We start from the raw sequence: 23,601 nt of genomic DNA on the forward strand, positions 1-23,601 counted from the left end.
ACTTCCTTTTGAAATGGTTTCGTCTAGAAAGGAAATACAAGCAATATGTAGAGTGGTATTTATCTCGTTATAACACTGCAGCAAATGAACACTCATACTAAAAAGGCAACACTTTTTAAAATGAAAAAGACTCTTCCCTTCTTGTGTGCACAGTTATACAGTGGAACTCACTGCTATGTGACAGCAATGTGAAGAGCTCAGTAGGACTCAGGAAAGGGTTGGATATTTCTTGTTATTAAGATGCCAGCTGGCTCCCTGCTATTGCTGTCATGATAACCACCATGGTATAGGGAAACATATGTAATGTCTCTTTCCCTGTGGTTTGTATGCCACCAAATATCAGCTTCCAAATACTTAAAATGTTTATGTGTTTGAGCTGTGTTTATACCTACAAGAAGATGACAGTATTTTCTGGACTTTCTCGGCGATCTCACATTGGTCACATTGAGAGAGCAGACACCTCTGCAGCATTAATCTTGTGTCATGTTTTCCTCTTTTATAAATGATGGGTTTTTTGGGTGTGGTGTTTTTTTGTTTTGTGGTATTTTTTTTTTTTTTTTTTTTCCCCTGGCTTGCAGGGAGCAGTCCAAGCCACAGAATCCAGAAACAGACTGTCCCAGAGCTTGTGCCCGCTCCCATCAGGGAAGGGCCTGCCACAGACCAGGGATCTAGTTTCAAACTCCTGCACAATTTGTGGTTATTTAGAGCCAACATTTTGGTTTAGGCTGCTCTGTAAATATTTGTTGTATGGTTTTATTTATAAGAATAATGACTCTATGTTTACAGGCTACAGCATATAATGCACCTAATGCTTGGTCTCTTATTTTTTTTAGCTTTCCCTAACTTTCAAGTGCATTTCCACTCCTTAATTTTACACAAATTCTTGGACATTGGCCAGACAAATTCTCTGTAGTCTGTACAGTTCAGGATCTTGGCCAGATTAAAGTTGTCATCAATTTCACCTCCCTCTTCTTTTAGTAACATCCCACTTTCTCCCTCGTACTTTTCATGTTTTCAAAAGTTGCTATTCTTCTTCTGCATTTTCTTGATTATTATGCTCTTTTACTTTGTCTCTTGATTTAACCAAATCTTGGTTTTTTTGCATGCTCTTTTAAAACCCTTTAACATTATAAGTATGAGCTTTCCGAATATTTGGAATTGAGCAGTATTTTGTGAAGCTGTGCTGGTGATTCCTTGCCCTAAGGCAATGCTGACTGACAGCTGCTGAGAATCTCCTTGGGGTATTTTAGGAATCTCTTCGTTTCTTCTCTACTGAAATTTCAAATTGCATTTTCCTCCCAAGCTGATTTTTGCTTTCTGGAAGACAGTAACACAACATCAAACACTGAGTCCAAGTTTTGCTACTTCAGTGATGTTTGTTCTCCTGAAATATGATTGCCAGAAGCCTCTGCAGGGGAACGGTTATGCTTATAAAATTTAAACAAAAAAGTTATCTCAATCCAGAGATGGGAGAGTTTATAGAACAGATTTTTGGTTGCCATCCATTTGATGGGATATTTTTAGTTGTGATGGATAGCCTAAAGTACAGACTGATGAGATGCAGGCAGTTTTCCTGAGAGAATATGATCGGATAGGGTACGAAGTTTATAAAGAAATCCTATGCTGTGTCACTACTCAGAACACTCTTGGTCACCCACCTTACACTTCTATAATGAGAATTTATATTTGCCAAGGATGACTTCAGAGCCCAGCAGCCAGCATCTCCATTTTCAGCTGATGCAGCTCAAAACTGGAGCTGGTCTCTTGAATGTCTGGTCCTAAACTTTATGTTGGCAAAATGTGTAAGTTTTCTTTTTCTTCTGATTGTGAGATAAAAAAATCACTTTAAAGTTTAACTATGGCTGATATTTTTTCTCCTGGCTGGAGCAAGAGTTAACTTTTGAGGGCAAACCCCCTGAGCTAAATATACCAGTAAACTCCAGCTGCTTTGTACTTCTTTGCCAATACTGAGAAGCTATAAACCCAATTTAACTTGCTGATTAAACCAGGTTTACAGCTGTTTTGCATTGCTGGAGTGGAGCAGAGCAGCTGGAACATGCCAGTGCATCAGGGTGATTTTTTTCTTTGCTGGGTCTTGTATCCCTTTGAGTCTTACATGGAATAAGTCAAGGCAAGAGGCAGTCAGCTATTGGCAGTGCACAGTCAAGTTGATGCAAGACTTGGATTTAGAGCCAAAGCCACCATGTTTTTCTGTCTTTGTGTTTGCTTTTATGTTCTCCTACTAGTTGTGTTTGCCATGGAGATATAGATGTGTAATAATCCCATGTCATACTGGCCTTGTCTTTGTTTTGGTAAGGGCAGTCATCAGCTGGAGTGTATTTTAAAGCTTTGCTGGCTCAAGTCATCATACAAAAACACCTTATAAAACCATAACTCAGGAACATGAAGTCTTTGAGGTTAAAGTGTCACAGGAATTTTTCACATCAGAACCAGCTTGACTCTCTTGAGTCATTGATTTCTTTTGAGACTGTACCAGGTGTCTTTATTTGTCTATGTGACATTTTTCCATCTTTTAGTTTTGTCTTTTTGAGTCTTGCTGATATTAATCCCATTTTGTCCTGCTGTGGTTTCATAAAATGGCCTCAGGCTGGAATTAATTGCTTAAATGCTTCTTTTGGCTGTCTGAGATTGCAATGCTGCATGAACATAGATGAAGTTCTCACTTTAGACAAGCTTGTACTGTCTCCAGATCAGTATATCCTGAGACTGGTTACAACTTGTAGTCACTAATGCAATAATAATAAATATTATTGGGGAATAGACTAGGTGATCTTTAAAAGATCACTTCCAACCCATTCTATGACTGTATTATCACCAATAGACATTATAAATTCTAGCTGTACGTAGTTGATAATGGGCTTAATGTTGGAAGAAGGCACGATTAACATGGTAGGGTATGTGAATGAATGGACAACAGTTCAGGGGGATAAGTCAATCTATAAAAACACCTGCAGAACTATCTTTATGTTATTTGTTGTGTATGGCATGTGCATATGGTTACAATCACCTGGGGAATGTTTAGAAACCTTTGCCTATAGCAAAAGCAATTTTCAAATCAGCTCTGTAAAATGCAACCATGCTAATCTGAATGGCTCTGTTGAACTCCAGCATGCTTCACCTCTGCTGCTCCTGCTGTCTTTGCCACAGCTGGACGACTTGTGTGATTTTGAAGTTACTGAGGTCTTTGATTTAGCTTCTGCCCAAGCATTAGTTATCACGAGAAAATGATTGTATACCTGCACCAGCAGCCACCACCATCATGGCCAGATGAACTTTCACTCTTCCAAACTGTTCAGACCTAGTGAGTTTCTGTTCTTTGGCTTTCATAGGTTGGTAACATTTTGCATCTGGATTCCAGGAACGTCACACTGTTGTATGTATGGCTTTTGTGCTGCTGATTTTGTAGGCTGGCAGTAGCCAGTTTGAAAATCAGAAATATAAAGAGAACCATGAGGAGATCTGTCTGCAACCAACAGCAAAAGCAAAGGGCCCACCCTATGAGTTTTACCTGAGTTCATAGGAAAACAAAAAGGGAAGTCCCCCACATTTTCTCTGTCTGTGCAATGTCCAGAATTTGGTACCTTCTTTGTAGTCTGCAGATCCCCATTGCCAGCAAAATGAGGAGGGACCACCTGTTACACTAAATGTTCATGAACCTTGCAAATAAAAATAAACAGTTAAAAAAAACCCTTAACAGCTTGTAACAGCTGCCACATTCCACCCAGGAGAAATCTTTATGCTATGGGTTCTGACAGGATCTACATTAGAGATCTACACATATGCAAATAAAAAAAAAAAGGGGGGGGGGGGGAGGGAAGAGAAAGAAAAAAAATAAAAAAAGAAAGAGAAACATAATAACTCTTTTGGGCTTCTCTGGGTAGTGGGTGTTTTATGTATGTAAGGTTTTTGTCATTGTTCTCACTCCTGTAGTTTACATTCTTTGATACCTTGGAGTAAAACATTTGTTGAGTGCATGAGCTGCATGATATGGCCCAGGACAAAACTGAGCTCTTCTTGTTTTGTTGGTTAAATAAGGGAAGCAGTAGCCCTGCTGTGCTCCAGCTGCAGAGAAAATTCTACTAAAGATCCATGTATGAAGTTGCTTAGAAAATTAACGTCTTTTAATATCTCACATACCAGTTTGCCTCTTGTACCAGACTGATGAAAAAGCAGGGAATGTACATGAGGAATACTAGGCAGCTGAGCTTTAGAAAGAAGTTGGGCAGCAGCAGCTTACACTTCATGTAACAGGGCTCTGATCCCTGGACACATAATGTTGGAGCAGGAAGCTGTTTGGAGTTATTTTCCATCATCTTGGGGCACTCAGCAGGGATGCTGACCTCAGAGTCACCATGCTTGTGAGAATGGTGTTTTCCTTCCTATCTGCCAACAAGAAGCCTGGGAATTTGTGGATCAAAAGAAATTATGAGCTGAGGATTTCCAGGGCAATCTGGAGATAGTAGAAAGGGGAAAAGGATTAAGGAAAGAAAAATCTGAACAAGTTTAATGTTCCTCTGTAATCTCAGCAACAGCTATGGTATTGTAGGGAGCTCTGAAAATGACCCTGTGGTCTTGCTGGTAGGCTCAAAGGTTGCTGAAAGGGCTGAGAAATTTCCTCTCCTCCAGGTCCAACATATTTAAACTGCAGTAGCTGCCTATGAGGCCAGTGTGGTAAGAAGGGATGATAGGAAGCCATCCAACAGGGTATTCAACATGTGGACTTTTGTACAAGGCATCTCATTAAGTGAAGGCAAATAATCTTGTCTCTTCAGACCTAGGAGAAATTATAGGGAGCTTATCTTCCTCAGAAATCCTTCTGTTTGTCCTTCAGCTAGACACAATATGTAGTACCAACCACAGTCTGCTCCTCAGGGTGTTCACAGTCATGTTCTATTTTGAAGCTTCAGGAGCTACTCCCCAAATCCTCTCTGCTTACACCAACATAAAGTAGAAGTAACGTCTTTGAGTTTAGTGAAGTCATGCTCCACCGAAGTTGGCGCATGAAGAGAAAACCAAGCTCCCAGTCTGAATGCTGAAGAAAACTCAGATCTTCCTGTCTTGTTTCCTTGTGAGCAAGAATGTGCAGCAGAGTGGTTTGAGCTGTGCTAGCTGCCAGCTGCCACAATTACGTGGACTTATTCCACTTAGGAATATTTTATTTTATATTAGGAATATCTTAATATTTTAGGACTTATTCACCCTGTACCCCTCTGTGTTGCTCAGTTACAGATGTTCACACCTGTCTCTTGATCAAGGCAGAATCCTAACACATGTAGGGAACTCTAGTTAAGTCACAGAGTCTTATAGAGCTGGATGTCATTAGGAAGGATTTTCATATGTCAGATACACTTAACCTCCCTGAATTCCTGGGTCTGTAATGAATTCAGTGTCTCCAACTGGATGACACCATTCAGGTGGGTTTAGCTGAGGAAAGGCTGAAGAAAACACAAACCCCATCTCAGTGCCTACTGAGACCAAACTAAGAGCAGCTACACTAGTGACTCTCCCTCTCCCAATTCCAAAACTGGATGAAAGAGAGGTAGCTGCTGTTCTGTGCCTTAATTTGGGGGTAATTATCAACTGTATTTCAGGGCACAAAATAATAGTCCTTGGAAGAAAAAAGTTCTTTCATCTTTTGTGTGGCAGTGCATGGTTGGGTAGATGCTGGCTTATCAACCATTAGTAAATTTCTTTTGCAATTTTTGATTTGTGCCAGCATGGCAAATTATATCCAGGGTTGTGGCTCTCCTTCCACTTCCATAATTGTCAAAACCCTCCTCTAAAAGTCTGTAAAGGCAGTGGAGTGATATCAGCATAAAATCAGTGAGAAGGGCTTAAGACTACTGATATTCAATTTTCTGCAGCATGTAATTCGGTCAATTCCCAGGGATCCCCAAGGCTCCAGCGACATGCCCAGTTTAAAAGGCTGTCCCGGAAACGCTAGAATGATGCAGGGACAGCATCCAGCCAAGTGCCATCTGTTGGCCATTTACCATACTGCTTCAGAGGATGCACAGTTTCTGAGTGCCTGAACCAAGTACAGGTGATATGGCATAAACCAGTCTCTTTAGGTTCAAACTTGCAGTTTAGTATCTCATTTCAGGAGGAAGACTCCATAATGGAAGTTTTTTCCCTAGGTCCAAACACTTTCTTTAGACCTCAGAGAAGATGTAAGACTTTTGGGTAACAGTTCAGCACATGAGTAGGTGTACAAAAAGTTCTTATTGTGATTTGTGAAGCATATTGTTGTTTTCTGTTGAAGAATAAAATGATTAATCATTACTAGGAAAAAAATGTCCTAAGCATAGTGACTCCTATTCAGGCTTACTTGCTCCTACCCTTTGAGGTGGAATAATTTCAGCTAAAGGAAGCAGATAAGTATGACTTTGCCTCTGCAGTACAGGGCTCCTTAAGCAGGGAGCGAGCAAATATTTCATCCCCTCTGTTCTCTCAGACTGATTCTCTGTCTTGTAATCACAGAACCCCAGCAGGTTATCTCATATTATCTTGAATAAGCTTGTATCCAAGATATCAGTTTTGGTGTAGTACTGATATCCATGTAACAATCCTCTGTTGGTAGGTTTGTGCTATGCCTGTAGACAGATGGACCTGTTATTCCTTCAGACTAACTTGGAAGTCAGTGGGAGACATAAAGAACTCCATATCTAGAATGGATCGAGAGCAATACATACCAAACATTTCTAATGTCCTACAGAATTTCTACATTGTACTGGCAGATTGTCTAAATAAATGGCAAAGATTACTGAAAATGTCCTTCAAGCAAAAATCTTCACTATCCAATGATGTATCACTTAGGGTTCTCACAGAAGAGAAATGCCTCTGGGTAGCACTTATCAGCCAAATACTTTTTGTCCATGCCACTGCAGAAGTATGAATTTTCCAGAAATGTTTCCATGTGGCAGGAAGCAGGGTTGGTGGTTTTGCAGGTGGCATCTTCTCCCTGAGCCTTTTCTTAACTATAGCCCTCTGCACTGACGTGCAAGCTGCTACAGGAGACACTGTCTCTCAGAAACACTGTAAATCTGAGACTTGGCCTTCATGATTAAGAGTTTCTTGCATTTGCTTGGTATGGAAGCAATTTCAGCTGGGGTGATATAATCACATTTTTAACAGAGATTGTTACTTTTTTGCTCCTTAAGTTTCCCCTGCAGTCAGAGGTATCTCTTTCTTTCTTAAAGTGCAGAGAATACATACAAATAGATGTTTTATTGCTTTTCTGGGATGCTTGTACTTATGTGATCAATGAGGGCATTCTAATGTATTGTTTCTGTACCTTCTTTTGAAATCCCCAGAGCTCTTCTTGAGCCATTTGACTGAGTGCTTCACATCATTTTATTCCTCTGTCAATCGGCTATATAAAACTACTGCAAATTTGTTAAAAATCAGGTCTGAAACATAAACACATTGCTTTTCAGAATGTATTGTGAATTATTTTGATGCAATGTGAGTGTGCACCCTGTTGCAAAATAACTGCTAGTTGCATAACTGTATCTTAGCCCTCCTGTATGAGAACTAGGACCATATATATACACCATACCTACCTAATACATATGTGAGATACTTTTGCAAAGGAACTGCCATCTGGCTCAACATGCCAACCTGGACTTTTAAATGAGTGAAAACACTTTCTTGTTTGTTTCTTTATTTTTGGAGCAAGCCTCCTTCTTCTTCTTCCCCATAAAAAGAGGTAGCTGTCTCATGCTCTTTTCTGTAATTTATTTCAATTGCTTTCCTTGGTAACATGTTCCATATGTTTACTATCTCCCTTTTTTGTCCTTCAGTAGCCTAGAGCATTTTCTTTACCAAAAGCTGCATGGTTATTTTCCCAGCAAATATCATTTTTCCAAAAAAGATATTATAGGAGGAAACAAAACACATTTCCAAAATGGTGCTGCCAAATAGCAAAATGAAAAAAATGCTCATTATTTTTGATGACAAGGATATTAAAAGGAAAAACTGTGTTGTTTAAAAATAACCAACTCTTCAATAGTAGTGCATGAGGATATTCAATTAAATGGAATGTTGTTTTTCCAGTGAGACCATCTAATCTTGGATTGAAACTATGGGTTGAATTATTGTGGTGGTTTTTTTTTTTTTTTCTCATTTCTATTTTTTTAATCTGTATTTTGTCCTCCATTCCCATCATTGCTTGTTACTATTTATATTTTATGTTGAGGGTCCTTTATTCAGCTGTTTCTAAAACTACAAAAATGCCAGATGTCCTGTTGGAAACCCAAAGCCCCAAATCAGGCCATAAATCACAACAAACCTTAAATATATATGTTTATATATGTAATACATATATATATGTAAAAGGCCATTGTACTGTTCTGTAGCTCTTCTCTTGTTGGCTTTTTACCCCTCACAGCAGGTAGAACTGAAGTGTCTTACCTCGTGTGTTTACTTTGCAGACTCAGAGCAGAGCACTGGGTCAGACACAGAGGTGCTGGCAGAAAGGACGTCCTGCTCATTTGGCTCTCATTCTGACCTTACATCCGGTGGCTCAGGCCCTCAGCCTCCTCCACCTTCATCCATGGAAGAGATCCAGGTAGAGCTGCAGTGTGCTGACCTCTGGAAAAGATTTCATGACATTGGGACTGAGATGATCATCACAAAAGCAGGCAGGTAAGATATCTCTGGCTTTCTATCTAGTTAAAACAAACAAACAAAAACATCATAAGAAAACATTTTTTTAAGAAAGAAACTTTTTTTTTTTTCTTCATGGAATAAATATGCAGGAGACATTAAAAGGCTGTCATAGTTTCACAGCTGTATCTTCTACTAGCTTTCTTAAGACAGGTAAAGTTGTTTCATATTACTGCTTGGATCAGTGGCTCCAAAGGAGAACTGGCAGCTTCGGGAAACTTTTGAGGATAGTCTTTTCTTTGAGCAAATGAATCAGGAAATGATCATTGTACTGTTGGCTATACTGAATTTAAGATGAGTTATGAATTTGGGGGTAAGCTATTTGAGTTTCCTTTCAAGTTCCCATAGCACTTCATGAGCCAGTTGATTTAATTTCAAATATACTGAAATTCAAACTCACCTTTGCACCAAACAAACATCTTCCTGCAATTCTAAATAGACAAAATATTAATGACTTCCTGTATAAAAAATGTGCAGGCTTAATGTTTTCCTCTGCTAGAGCAAATGACACCACGTCAGCTGAGGTTAGGAAGAGCCACAAATAAACCAGATTTGTTTAAAAAGAAAACCTCACCCTGCCATGGTGTTAGCCAGCGGTAAGATCTTCATTGCTGTCTGTTTGCCAAAAGCACATCTGGAAGCTAGTTGTGAGTTTCTGGGCTCCTCAAACTGGGAATTTTAGCCGTGTTTGGTTCATGTCACGTTCCTTCCACCCACCTAATGGTGTTAATGCCCATCAATGCTGTGACGAAAAGCGTCAGCACCACGGACAGCGTCGGCCAACGCGACCAGACCACGTGACCGTCCCAGGAGCTGTTCTGCCCCTTCCGCGGGCTCGCACAAGCGAATTTACCCCAAGTTTGGGGGGAAAATATGCTGTTTATAACTTTGTTCCATGTCTGTGCTTTCAGGAATTGCCAGAACAGCTAGACTTGTTGTTTCGCTTTCTTGTGAAGCAAGCACTATTGCTATGTAGCCCCAGGAAGTCCAGATAACTTAAGGAAGTTACGTCAGTTATATCCCTGAAGATTATCAGAGCCAGATTAGCTCCCAGTTTTAGATGTACGATCTCATAGGCACAGGAAGCATTTTCCACCACTACAGAGTGGGCTGTTGCCTCAAATGGAAGAGGCAAAGTAAGAGGAATTATACTACTTGCTATTCTGCATCACCTTTTCTCTGGAGATGTCAAAGCAGACACAGAGAAAATTATTATTATCCTTTTTTCATAGCGGATGAAATTGAGACCTAAACAGATTAAGTGATCTGTCCAGCATCATTAAATATGACACTGGCAGAAACAACTTTCTTGCTTCTGACTTTATTGTCCTGGTGTTGTTTCTGGACATGCTGTCTCAGGAACTTAAAATAATATATTGTTACCCACTGGATTATCTATAATGATTTCACTTACAATACATGGAGTTGACTTAACAGCAGCATAAATATCTCAAGGCCACCAACACCAATGCACATTAAAATGCCCAGAGCTTAGTGGTATGAAGATGATCTTGGCAGCTCACACATTTCCGAATGAAGTAGCTGACCATAAAGGGATCTTAAAAAGCTACACCTCGATTACAGGGTCTTGTTTTTGTTTTAAAGTCATCAAAAAAGTTGCAACATGAATACCACTGCAATTTTTCAAATTGTTCAATGCAAATTCTCACAAAAGCCTTGGCAGCATTTGCAGAGGTCCTGGAGAAGGAAGCATTCATGGAAAAAACCACAATGAAATATTCTGGGGAGATACAGCATAATGATCAGTCCAAAAAAGGAAAAAATTTCTATTTGGTCAGATTGATGCACATCAACAAAAAAGATTCTGTAGTTCCTTAAAAGTTTTTAGGAAATTACAATATTAAATACATTGCTGGTCTTTGGTTTTTGTGGGTTGGTTTTTTTTTTTTTTTTTGTGGGTGTTGTTTTTTGTTTTGTGGGGGTTTTTTTTTGTTTTTTTTTTTAGTTTTTGTTGAAATTTGTCATCTGTCTTCAATTTATAATCTCTTATGTGTTGATTGGAACTATGCATTTTGACACGTTTGATATAAAACTATTGTTCCGATACTTATGAATTGAATTTTTTCATGTCAGCTGTGGTTCATGGAACTTGCCATTCATGTTGCCTTTCTGACAAATAGGTTTCCCACATCACATATCGTAACAAGTAATAGGTACATATCCCTAATTACACAGTAGTAAGAGGAAGCTGATTAAGAATGACTGTGGGATGCACATAGTTTCTTCAATGTGGGTACTTGATGCACCTGAATTACAATTTCAGGGAAGCACCATGCCAGGAAAAATGAGACCCATTTAGTAAAGAAGCATCCCAAACCAAAACGTTGAGATGTGCTCTCTCCCCCTCCCCCTCCAACTTTTTCCCTTTGTTTCAACTTGGACCTAAATTAAAAAAAAAAAAAAAAAAAAAAAAAGCTTTGATTTTCTTAGATTTTAGCTCAAAGATTTTGGTTTTCATGTTTTGGAGGAGACGTGTTTATGCTCTGAGGAAAACCTCAGTCTGCAGTTTATGATGAAATATATATTTCCCTACTTACGCAGCTGTCAGAGGCATTTCACAGCATATGTTAAGAATGACAGACACCTTAACTTTAAGGAGTCCAAACCAATATGTATTTTGATGATTTTTAGTAGGGAATAGATTTGGAAACCTGTAAGGACTGGAAAGAATATGTCTCTTTTAGAGATTCTTTTCTGTAACACCATTAATAGCATTCTCAAGTGCCTTTGCAAACTCCAGCCTTGGAAATTGTTCCACTTATGAAAGACTATGTGTCACCATACAGTCATAACTTACTGCAAAAATCATATATTCTTTACAATCCTGAATAATATTCTTTCTTCCTGAAGAGAAATGCTTATCATTACGTAAGTCCTGATGGCCAACTGGCTCGTCACTGGCTGCCCACAGAAAATCTATATAGCTACTAAATACATGTATTTTTGCTGCTTGATGATATTCTTCTCCAGAAGTGATGTTAACAGGATCGAAGGGTTTTGGTTTTTTTTCTGCGGACTACATTTGTAGGTTAACCATTGCAAAGCATAATGAAGAGTTGGGCAGTTTCTTTAAGTAGTACATCTGTTTATTGAGGATGGTCCTTATAGATATGATAAAATTCACAAATTAAATGTTTAACTTCTCAGGTTGAACATTTTTCTTTCAGAGAGGATGTGTCTGTGATGGGTGAGAGCTGAGTCTAGCAGCCCTCCATATGGGATGCATAATGTATGATGCATCCCATCGATCAGATTGTATGATTTCTGGCAAAAATAGCAGAACTGGTGTAATTTCCTGAAGTTTTCCTGCTACTTACTGAAATTGTGAGTGACACACAGTGTAATTTGCAACTTCTTCCTTCCCCAGGGAAGATTTTGCTCATCTTGTTGCTTTGTCTTTTCAAACTCTGTTTGAGTCCTGCAAGGTCTTCTTGTTTTGAAAGCCCTTGTAATTACAGACTCAGTTGCCTATAACTACAGCTGCTCCTTAATTTTCCATGACTCGTAAGGCACTGCTTGGTTCCTGCCTGACCCCACAATGTCTTTCTGTTCTGACTGTGTAATGCTAACTTCTAACCTACATTCTCATTTCAAACATATTTCTGGAGCTATATCCTGCCTATGTCAACTCTACTACACTTTTTAACTTTCAGACTCTCACATTTAATTCTGCTTTGTTTTTTCTTTTCTTGGTGTTGTATTTATAGATGTCTTTTTTTGTTTGTTGCCATAACCTGCTTCAGTCCTCTTAGAACTTTTCCTTTCTTCCTTCCTACCAGAATGTTGTTGTTCAGAATTTAATAAGATGCTTATAACAAGACTCCTTTGTTCTTTGTGCAACAGATTAAAATAGTTTTCTGTCAGCTGCAGTGCATTCGAATCTGCAATCACCTTTATCTCCTTTTTGTCTGAAAGGCAACCTTAGACTCTGCATAAAATCAATTCAACTTAAGTCCCAGGTCATACTGATCTAAGCAACTAGTCCTAAAAACATCTTTAACTCTTATTCTCTACTCTCCTTCACCAATGGTGGTCATGAATGTACCCTGGCAATGTCAGAAGAGGAATTTGAATTCTTCCCACCCACCCCCTCCAATCCCTAGCTGAAGTCCATGGTTACCTGAGCTGCAGGAGTAACTGTTAGTTAACTGCTGCATAGAAGTGCTACCCAAAGGGGAAAGCAGTGTGCACTTATTATTGGGAATATACACTATGAAGAGTGCTTGAAGTCCTCCTCTGGAAGGGAAGTGCTGCCTACTCTTTATGGTACGCACACAGATACAGCCAGGAGGTATTCCTCTGGGGACCTAGGTTCTACTTCTCACAGAGCCAGGATCTCATCTCAACAAAGAGGGAAATGATCTCATCTGTCATATCATAGTTATCGTATCTATACTGCAGGATGGCTCAAACCTAAGTGCTGAGGTCGAGCTCAGTAATAAGAGCTGGAAAAGCCAGCAGTGAGTGGAACAAGTGACCTTGTCCTCTCCTGACTCCTCTGTGCCTCCTGATAGGTTAAATAGTATTTTATTTTGTCTGGAGTTTCTTGCCTCCCTGAAACCATGAGTCTGAGTTGCTTGAAATGTGTAACTGGGGCTGTTTACATTACCAAATGGGGATTTTTTATTTCCAGTGGAAGAAAGGAAAGGCCTCACAGTGCTCTTCAGTTAGAGACAGCAGCCGGGATTTTGTTGTGTAGCTGTGTGGATGCTGAAGGGGCCCATGGAAAGGACTTCTCAGAGCAAGGACTGACAACTACAGCTACCAAAATGCCACCTAGAGGTTCTGGCCCAGGGGGCCAGATAAGCTTTTTCCAGCTTCCACAACATGTCCCCTTTGGGAGATACTGAGAAGATCTGATGGGCTCCCACTCCCTCATAAACAAGGCACCTTTTTGCTCCCAAACCCTGCCCTCAGTCTTTCCTCTCCACGCAAACATACCCTCTATATGATCCTGCACTGCAGAGGGAAACAGAAAGGTATTCCTTGGCTTGACTCACTTTCACTCCTCACAGGTTTGTTTTCTTAAAGAATATACATTTGGCACCAGTCTTAAATGAAAGGAAATATGAGGTCTAAAACAGCAATGATAACTTCAGGCTGCCATGTAAACTCCTGCACATCATAAACACTGTGTACACTTAATCTGCAAACCTAAATCAGATTATTTTGCAGTTTCTCAACTAGATTTTTTTTTTTTATGACTATGAAATGACTATTCTGCCTGTTCCCACCAATAGAGAAATTGTCTATTGCTAAAATTGAAGAGCACATCCCTTCATTTTAGGGTTTGCATTTAGCAAATGTCACCCTTAAGCAAATTTAATCTTATTTGTTTATGCAGTGTATAAATCATTACACTAAATAGTCATGAAAACTGTATGGTAAATTTTATCAATCCTTTTGAACTCTCATCTGACTTCTGCTCACTAAAGAGTATTTCCAATGTTTGAAAAGCTTCAAGGAATTGCATTTGTGTTTTGCGACAACCTGATAGGAACCTTTTAATCTCTTATCCTCTAATGGGGAATAGCCCTCTCTAGAACTAAGCTGTGAAACAGAACGAATATGTGTTGGAAGGGATCTTTGGAGGCCATCTGACCCATGCCTTCACTCAGAGCAGGCCAGCTTTGAAGACAGATCAAACTTGACACAAGCTTCCTGTGTGCTGGTTCAAGGAACAGGGATAAGAGTTGGCACCTTGAGGCTCCTAAGGGTGAGAAACTGAAACCTGATGCTGTTGGGAAAAAAAGTCCTGTTTGGGGTATACCTGTGATTTTCCTTCTTTGAACAGTTTTCACACAGGAAAATTTAACTAGAGTTTTGTATTAAATGAATGTTTTAAACAACAACAAAATGCTGGCTGCCACAATCCAACTACTTCTTTCCATTGCTGAAAGTTCCAGGCATGGTTCTTAATATCAGTGCACTACTGTGCTGTCAAATACTATTTTAATCAGGTTTCAGAGCTCTTTATATATCATTAATTTTTTTCACATTCAGAGATTTATAAACCTCATTCTCATTATGGAAAGAGGCAGGAATTGAGTAGATTGAGGCACATGGTTGTTGCAAAAAGGCTTTTTAAAACACTTCTATGTGATCCTAAAGTAATTGTAATACTTCATTTCATATCACATCATATTTCCTCTAAAAGGGAACTGTGTGTAAGTTCACAGTCTAAGTTTAGGAAGACTCTTTTCCTGCTGAGTGGTAAAGCTAGCATATAAATAACTTGATCATCCCAAACTGCTGCTGATATAAAACCTCCTCCTAAACTATATCAGATGTCACCACGTGTTCTCTATGAAAACAGACGGCCTTCGTGTCTATGGCTGTTGACTATAAAACTAGATGATATCTTTCTACATGAAAGGTTCTTGACTATTTATTAATACAGCCATATTCAAATGGCCTGAATTCCTTCCAAACTTTTGAGCTTCCCATTTTCTGTAGGGCTGGTGCCTCTGGTGAGCCAAGAGTCAGCCAAGAGTCAACCAAGTGGAAACACAGAGCACAAGGACTTAGCCAAGATTACACCTGAGTACATCTCTATGTGGCCACTACTTGCCTTTTCCATTTTCCCTTTCCACACAACAGTGCTGCCGGGCACCTGCTGTAACAGTTCCAGGCCACTTCCTTATGGCAAAGAAACCGAAGTTAGTTTTACATTCACAGAAAAAGAAAACCGGTAATAATTTACAAAACTCTGAAAGTGCACTTAAACCTTAGAGAAAGCACTGAGATCAGCCAAGCTCTGTCCAATCGCTTCAGAGATTAGCCTTTAAGCCTGTCGGATGGTCTGCAGTAATCTTTTACAAGGTATTTCATAAGCAAACAACCCCACAGGCTATACTGCAACTTTACACAAGGTTGCAGATTTGGAGAGAGCTTCTTGGGACACACAGCATTCAATTTTCCCAATATATTGCACAGCCTTAGACCCAAAGAGTCTCAGATTTAATCCTGGGTTTCTCATCAGCCCTCTGAAACATGACCTACCTCTTAAGCTGGTCCCAAGCCACCTCTCTCCAATTAAGGAGAGCTGGACTGTAAAATGCCACATCCTGTCCCCATTTGGCTTGGCAGATTTAATGAGCCATTGTGGTAGAAACAAGGTAATGCCCTCAAGCCATGAAAGACGAATCCATTATTTCTTCCCCCCCTCCATCATTCAGCTAGCAAACTCACACCATCAGTTTCACAAGTCTGCTCTCTCCTTGAAGGGTTTCTGCAGACAATTCTTCTGACAGTTTTATGTCTCTCATAACCGGGGTTAGCTGTGCTCCAGCAGCTGTATTGTGGTGCTCTCCCTGCCCCCCATGATAAACGTCCTTTTCCAATGCAGAGGTAGTTACTAATAGGTCAGAACTTGCCTTCTCAATGTCCTGAAATGAAAGAGCTGTGGGTAGGGTGAAGGTTGAGGACCAATCTCCTTCTTCCCACCCTTTTCTGCAAGTAGGTATATGTGGCCGGGATGGGAAAGAATAAAAGCTTCTCATGGCTGAGAATTAATTCTTGCTGTTGAGTTTCATAACTTGCTCATCAGGAGAAAATGTTTAAGACATATATGGATTACATGATGTAGAAAAGACAGCACTTATTAAACAGATTGCACCAAAAAAAATACTGCCAGGACTTCAAGGAAACCATGCTGATAACACCAGTGTTTCTGTTAAATGTGAAATATATGCCTAACAAGCACATATTAGTATATATGCTTATTAGTAATATATATTAAGTATATATATTAATTTGGTGACTTTTTTTCTTACATAACTATAAACATAAGAGTGAAGGGATCTTTCAGAATGATGGATTTGCTTTAAATATTATGCCAATAATATGCAGGAAACATAGCAGGAAGAAGGTACACTGTCCATCCTAGAAATGCTTAGAGAGGACAATTTGTGTGGAGCATGGCGGAATTGTCTGCTAGGAGCTGGGAAAAGACAACATGTTCAACTGGGAGTGTTTTATTGTTATTCTACTACCCCTTTTCTTAAGTGGGAAAAGTCTGAAGATTCGAACCACTTTCAGCACAGTCATTGCTGGAATGACCCACATCAAGCCTAGAGGAGTTATGCCAAGAACTGGGCTATGTAAAGAAATGTGCTCCTGGTGTCAGAGAGAGGTCTAAGGAGCCCCTTCAGCTTCCCTGTTCACCATTTTCTTCTTGATTTCTACTCTTCCTTTCCTAGGAGAATGTTTCCAGCCATGAGAGTGAAAATTACAGGTTTGGATCCCCATCAGCAGTATTATATTGCCATGGACATTGTGCCTGTGGACAACAAGAGATATAGGTAAGCTTTATAAGCACAGAGGTAGAAACTTTGTGATAACCTATTGTCAATGACAACCTAGGAAAGACAGATGCCATTATACACCTTTTCAAATGTATGCTGAAAGAGACCATGCTGATTGACACCAATATAGTTGATTTGACCAGAATCGTGAGACAAACCCAGAGGTTTAATATACTTTCTTGCGCTTTTGGATAAAAATCCTGCTCTTTTCAAATAGCAGTTTTTAATCAGAGATATCCCCAGCATGCATTTCACAATTGACAAGATTAGCAATGACTGTCTGAGGTTACTGATAACTGGAGGTATATCAGTGGGGAGTCTGGAACCTCTAAAACTACTTCAGCAAGAAAGGAATGGGTATGCAGCAGCTGAACTAAGATGGGCATCTCAGGTCTGGCCTGAGCTAACTTGGGTAATTTTTGTTTTAAAAGCATTCAGTGTCCAGCAGAGCAGTCACAGGGGATATGGGCCCTAACTTGTAATGCAGAGCTGCTGAGAAACCCTGTGGTAAATCTCCACAGCTGAGCTGAAAGACAGGAAGAAGAGAGTGCTCTGATATTAATGGGATTCTGCTCCTAAAAAGTACTCTGGAAAATTCATGGTTCTCTGCATCCCAGAAAACTATGCAGAGAGGGATGATTTACCCGTACTCATTAAAGACCCCTGAGAACAAGTCTCTTCATCATAGAATCACAGAATCATAAAATGGTTCAGGTTGGAAGAGACCTTTAAAGATCATCTGGTTCCAACCCCCTGCCATGGGCAGGGACACCTTCCACTAGACCATGTTTCTCCAAGACCCATCCAACCTGGCCATGAACACTGCCAGGGATGGGGCAGCCACAGCTGCTTTGGGCAACCTGTGCCAGTGCCTCACCACCCTCCCAAGGAAGAATTTTTTTCCTATATCTAACCCAAATCTCCCCTCTGTCAGGTTAAAGCCATTCCCCCTTGTCCTGTCATTACAGGCCCTTGTAAAAAGTCCCTCTCCAGATTTCCTGTAGGCCTCCTTTAGGCACTGGAAGCTGCTCTAAGGTCTCCCTGGAGCCTTCTCTTCTCCAGGCTGAACAAGCCCAGCTCTCTCAGCCTGTCTCCAGAGCAGAGCTGCTTCAGCCCTCTGATCATCTTCGTGTCCCTCCTTTGGACTTGCTCAAACAGGTCCATGTTCTTCTTATGTCATGGGTCCCAGAGCTGAGTGTAGTACTCCAGGCGGGGTCTCATCAGAGCAGAGTCAAGGTCCCTCTGGATGGCACCCCTTCCCTCTGGCGTGTTGGCTGCACCACACAGCTTGGTGTTGTCAGCAAACTTGCTGAGGGTGCATCAATCCCACTGTCTGTGTCGCTGACAAAGAGGTTCAACAGCACCGGCCCCAGTGCCAGCCCCTGAGGAACACCACTGGTCTCCACTTAGACGCTGAGCCGTTAAAGGCAAGAATGTCATGCAGGACAGTGTCTGATGCCTTGCACAAGTCCAGATAGATATGTTAGTCACTCTTTTCTTTTCCTCAAATAGTCTTCACTGCATCACATTTCAAGGATTCAAGAATTGATCCTCTGTTTCAAATGCTAAATATTACATTTTTGCTCTCAGATTGTTTAGAGTGTTTCTCAGGAAAATGCTTTTCCTGGGAAGCATCAAGGTAGTGTCTGATACTCAGCTAGATGTTTTTCCCCTTTCTTTGAGTGTTCTGACAGCACTAACATTGAAAAGAAATATATTGTCTTACACTTTGTTTCTGTCCTTGTTTGCTTTTGCAGCCACATAGAGCAAGCTAGCAGTGAAGGTAGCAGATTATTATTATTTTTTCTTGTGAAAATGCAGGAAATGAGTCACTGTTTGTAGGCATGGACTGAAACAGCTTAGCAGAGCTGAGTAGAGATGCAGTGAGGGGCAGCACAGGGCAGAGCTCAGAGGTGTTAGCAGGACTGGTTGTGAAATGCCTTAGGCTGAAGGAGCCACAGGACAGAAAGCAAAAAACGTGTCTAGGCAAAGGCGTGGTAGCGAAATTTATGGCATATTTGGGATGGCGAGATCAGGAACACAGAAGATCACAGAAAATCAGGAACACAAAAGTTACTTTTTACTCTAATCCCGGCATTTGTAATACTACATGGAATTTCCTATTTTGCAACATTTCAAACCAAGAAATCCTGTTTTATCGTTTTTTCTAGTGGTATCCATTGAATTTTGCTTTTTCTGTGTGAAGACGCACGCGTTTTGCACAGTCTGGCATGGGAGCCAGTGCAGATTGCCGGAAATTACAGGGCATTTATTAACATTTTCAGAGAGGGCTTTGTTTACTCACGTTTTCTAGCCTCTGACTCTGAAAGGGTTAAGGAGTTGAGAAGGCACATGTGGCAGAGTTTTACAGGGAAAAGAACTGCAAAGGTGGTTTTAATAATGAATAAAGTCTGAACAAGTGGCTCAGGGGTAATCTGGCTTTCATTTAGAAGGTAGGAGTTTGCAATAAAGCACATTCTCCCCTGACTGCAAATGAGAGCTTGGGGTGTATGCGGTAGGGTGGCCGGAGAGGGGGAGCCCTGGAAATCTTCTTCCAGTGAGTGAGCGAGCGAGTGAGTGACAACTTCCTGTAGCCATCTACCCTTCCTCTTTCAGGTATGTGTATCACAGCTCCAAGTGGATGGTGGCTGGCAATGCGGACTCCCCAGTGCCCCCAAGGGTTTACATCCATCCCGACTCGCTGGCTTCTGGAGACACCTGGATGAGGCAGGTGGTCAGTTTTGACAAGCTCAAGCTGACCAACAACGAGCTTGATGATCAAGGCCATGTAAGTTAGAAGCTAGTTCTGGCGCCTGCTGCCCCAGCCTTGCTCCTCTCAGACTCAAAAGGGTGCTGCTGCTGTTTTGATGTTTCTATGTCCTGCTGGGTACATGTATCTATAGCTGCTCTTCAGAGTTATGGAAGCTTTTTCCCTACTTCAGTGTTTTTTCTCAAAATGTTGCCTGATCCTATAAAACTCTTTTCTCTCTGCACACAGTACACAGTTTGTCTCATACATACTTGTAAGATAAGGGTGATTTTCTTCATATTAGCCCTTACTCCAGCACTGCTTCCTTGTACATCTGAACGAGGTATAGAATATTTGGGGGAAAAAAAAAAATCCTTATTCTTTTGTTTTTTCTTCAGATAATCTTACATTCAATGCATAAGTACCAGCCCCGTGTTCATGTCATCCGCAAGGATTTCAGCAGTGATCTTTCTCCTACAAAACCAGTTCCTTCAGGAGATGGGGTGAAAACCTTCAACTTCCCTGAGACTGTCTTCACAACAGTGACAGCCTACCAAAATCAACAGGTAAAGCTGCATGCCTTCAGACTCCTTTTATGACGGATGTTCATAAAAACATCAGTGCGCTTGATGTGTTTGAGATGTTAACTTTGCTGAGAAAAGTAGCTTAAGAAGAGTGTACACTTTACAGCCCCACTGTTTTTTCTGCTACAGTGTGTAGACATGAGGCATCTAGCCAGAAAACCACCTTGCAGATAAGGTGACTGCAGTTTTTATTGTAAAGTAACTAAGTGATATCAACCATAAAGAGATTTTGTTCACATTGCCTTGCTGCTTCATGGTACAAACTACAGTATCCTGTCCCCATTGTAATTTTAAGGCAGTACAACTAGTCCAGTTCTGTTATCTCTCAGAGAAAACACGTAGTTGTTTTTTTAGCAGTGAAGCAAAAAGTTTTAGAGAAGAACAATCTCATCAGTTTGCTGACTAAAGAAGCCTTTGAACATAAGCAGCAGCAGTGCATGTATTGCATGTGAACTGAAATTCTCATGCATAATTCGTTTGATTCAGATCTTGCACAGTTCCCAGTGGAGAGTGTTACTATTGACTTCACATATCATAAGGAAAAGATGTTGCCACAGTAGGATCCTCTCTATAGAGACCTTGATGTTGTTATTGATCTGACCTTTTTCTTAAACTAGTCTTCATGGCACTAAGAAATGTAATCTGAGTGCACACTAGTGTTTGATTACAGAATATCCTGTCTATCCCTATTTTCCCCAAATACACAATACCTTTAAGTGGAATTTAATTGTTAGTAAAATGTGAGCAGTTGAGACATCAGCAAAGAAAGGAGATTTAGAAAGACTATGCTGTGGATTATACATTTGCTCCCCCTTCTCCTTCAGTGGCCAGTAAAAGATGGTGTCTTAGTCTTTGAGGAGGTGCCTGCTTCATTGCTTCCGCAGACATGTTCACTGCACACATAAATGTATAAGCTGTTTATATCCATCCATTCCCTTTGCAATCTCCTTATGTACTGCTCATCTGCCACCTACCTCTGCCTGGGGATTCCATTAGACTTCATACCACTTCTGTGATGCTTCAGGCCCAGTGTGCCCCTTTTCTCTTGTTCATGTACACATACTCCCTATTTTATTCTCAAGTGAGAGGCAACTGTGCACATCCCATTTTCCTTTCCTGCCATTCCCCTCCTTACTAGGATGGGGGTTGTCAGGGCATTAAAACGGCTGTGTAAGGTAATTTTTTCCCAGCTATATGAGCCAGAATCTCAGTTGGTGAAACTTTTGCTGTGTTAATAATGGGCCTGCTTAAAGAGTGTAAGGTATTGTTATAAGCTAGAAGAATGAGGGTACAAACTGTCTTTGAAGAAAAATAACCTGTTATCAAGCCTGTTAGGGAAATAGGTTATACTATTTACTGTCATAAATTGCAGAGGAGTCTTGAACCACAAACAGTGAAGGAAATCTTTTTTTCTATGATGATTTCTGTTCTTCTGGAGAATGACTTCATGAACACAGTGGACATCATTATATTTAGTATCCTTGGATGGAGGGACAGATCCATGTCAGATCACCTTAGGGCAGATTATAACAACATCCTGACAGTGCTTTCATGACTGCTTCTGAATGCCCAGTCCTACCTTTTTCTCAGTCTAGTCCTCTTGAAATAACTTAAATCAGGGTCTAATATGGATCAACTATTCCAGCAGAAAAACATATTGCAACACGATGGCGGGTTTGCTCCAGTCATTGGACCACTGGAAATTTTCTGCCCCCCTCGCCCAAATGCATGTACTCCACAGACTTTTAACTGTAGCCCAGACATGGAAACAGGAAAAAGAAAGGAGAAGAATTGACAAGGAATAAGCCTGTCATTTTTCCCTAATGACCAGACTCGTAAGACATAATTACACTGATATGGGAGCTGCCAAGGGAGGGCACCTCTCTCAGGCACTGGCTCTATAAGCTACCTCACTGTAAAGAAGCACTGACATTTCTGCCTGTTTCTCTGGAGTCCAAACATGTGGGGGTTTGCTCCCCAAATTTTCTTTTGGACTGTATTTTTATAATACCAGTAAAGGAGATTCTGGAGGGTTGAGGAAATCTTTTCATTACAAATAAGTGGAAATCCCCTGAATATGCCTGCATGCCCTCCAGTGGCTGTAAACTTTGTCTTACTGGGAGAAGCGCCTCTGGAAACAATTGTAAAATGTTAGCAAATGCACCACGGGGATTCCCTCTGCTGTAATTCCATCCTCCACAGAACATATCTGTCTCTGTACACACAAGTCCCAGGACAGCTGCAAAGACAGGCTAGCGGAAATTAAGTTCACAAATTAAGCTTCTGCAAAAATAGGAGCTGCATTCCAGATCTGAGGTTAATATCCACAGCAAGGGCTTCGTTCTGACAGAGGCAAACCACCTGCAAATCCGCTTCAGATCAGCCTGTATTAAACTCATCCTTTTTGAGCAGTTTCAGCAAAAACACCTCAAATTTGATAGGATCTTGAGATCTCACTCTCTTTACCCCAGAGGCAGGGTCTTAGGGACTGAGGCTGGCAGAGGGAAGTATTCATGCTGCACCAGGTTGGGGAATAGCCGACTGGGAGTATGCTACCACAGGCTGCAAGGTCAAACCCCCAGTATTATTTTTCATATTTACCAACATGGAATTTGTGCCTAAAAATAAAGCAGGAAGGAAGATTCCCCAAAGCACTTAGTCTGGCTGTCATCCTCTTTGTTTAGAGGAGGCGGGAAAAAGTAAAACAAAGAGGGTTTCCAGACCAGAAAACCCTTGAAAGGCCACCCAGATGCTGACCAGAAGAGAGCAGCGCCTTGTGCATGTGACTGGGTGGCCAGCTGCCGTCTTTGGAGGCTGTAGCCTGTGTTTTGTCTTTTCTTCTTAGCAGTGTTCGAAGCTCCATGAGTGCATCCAGCTGCTGGATATCCAGAGTGTTGAGGCTGGGATGACACAGATACCAGCCAAACCTGAGCAGAATGCCTGCTTCCTGAACCACATGGCCATTGATAAGTTATAGCTCCTCGGCCCAAGTTGTTCTTCTACTTCGGGAACAGCTTCTCAGCCCCAGTGCTGTGCCAGGTTTCCTGATACTGCCAGGTTTCTGCCTCTGGCACCATTCATTTGCTAATCGGATAAGCTGTTCATGGATTACAGAATAATATAAGTCTGGGGAAATACATATGAAAGATCACTGTACAGGTGGTTTGGGCAAGAGTGGTAATCATCAGTAATTGTCACTTGTTGAAAGCAAAAAAGTCATTTGGAGAGATCAACTAATTCTCATTTTCTTTCT

General features: G+C 40.8%; 1 protein-coding gene across 1 annotated transcript in view; it reads left to right on the forward strand.

The window, feature by feature from the left end:
• TBX15 (T-box transcription factor 15) overlaps positions 1-23,601 on the forward strand; it is a 94,930-nt gene that overhangs the window by 48,345 nt on the left and 22,984 nt on the right. The window contains exons 2-5 of the mRNA XM_030471976.1: positions 8,454-8,667; positions 16,911-17,012; positions 19,632-19,803; positions 20,163-20,330. Of these exons, the coding sequence (XP_030327836.1) occupies positions 8,454-8,667; positions 16,911-17,012; positions 19,632-19,803; positions 20,163-20,330 (656 nt within the window). The remainder of the gene's footprint in view (positions 1-8,453; positions 8,668-16,910; positions 17,013-19,631; positions 19,804-20,162; positions 20,331-23,601) is intronic.

The sequence above is a fragment of the Strigops habroptila genome, chromosome 2 (assembly GCF_004027225.2).
Source record: "Strigops habroptila isolate Jane chromosome 2, bStrHab1.2.pri, whole genome shotgun sequence".
Lineage (NCBI taxonomy): Eukaryota > Metazoa > Chordata > Aves > Psittaciformes > Psittacidae > Strigops > Strigops habroptila.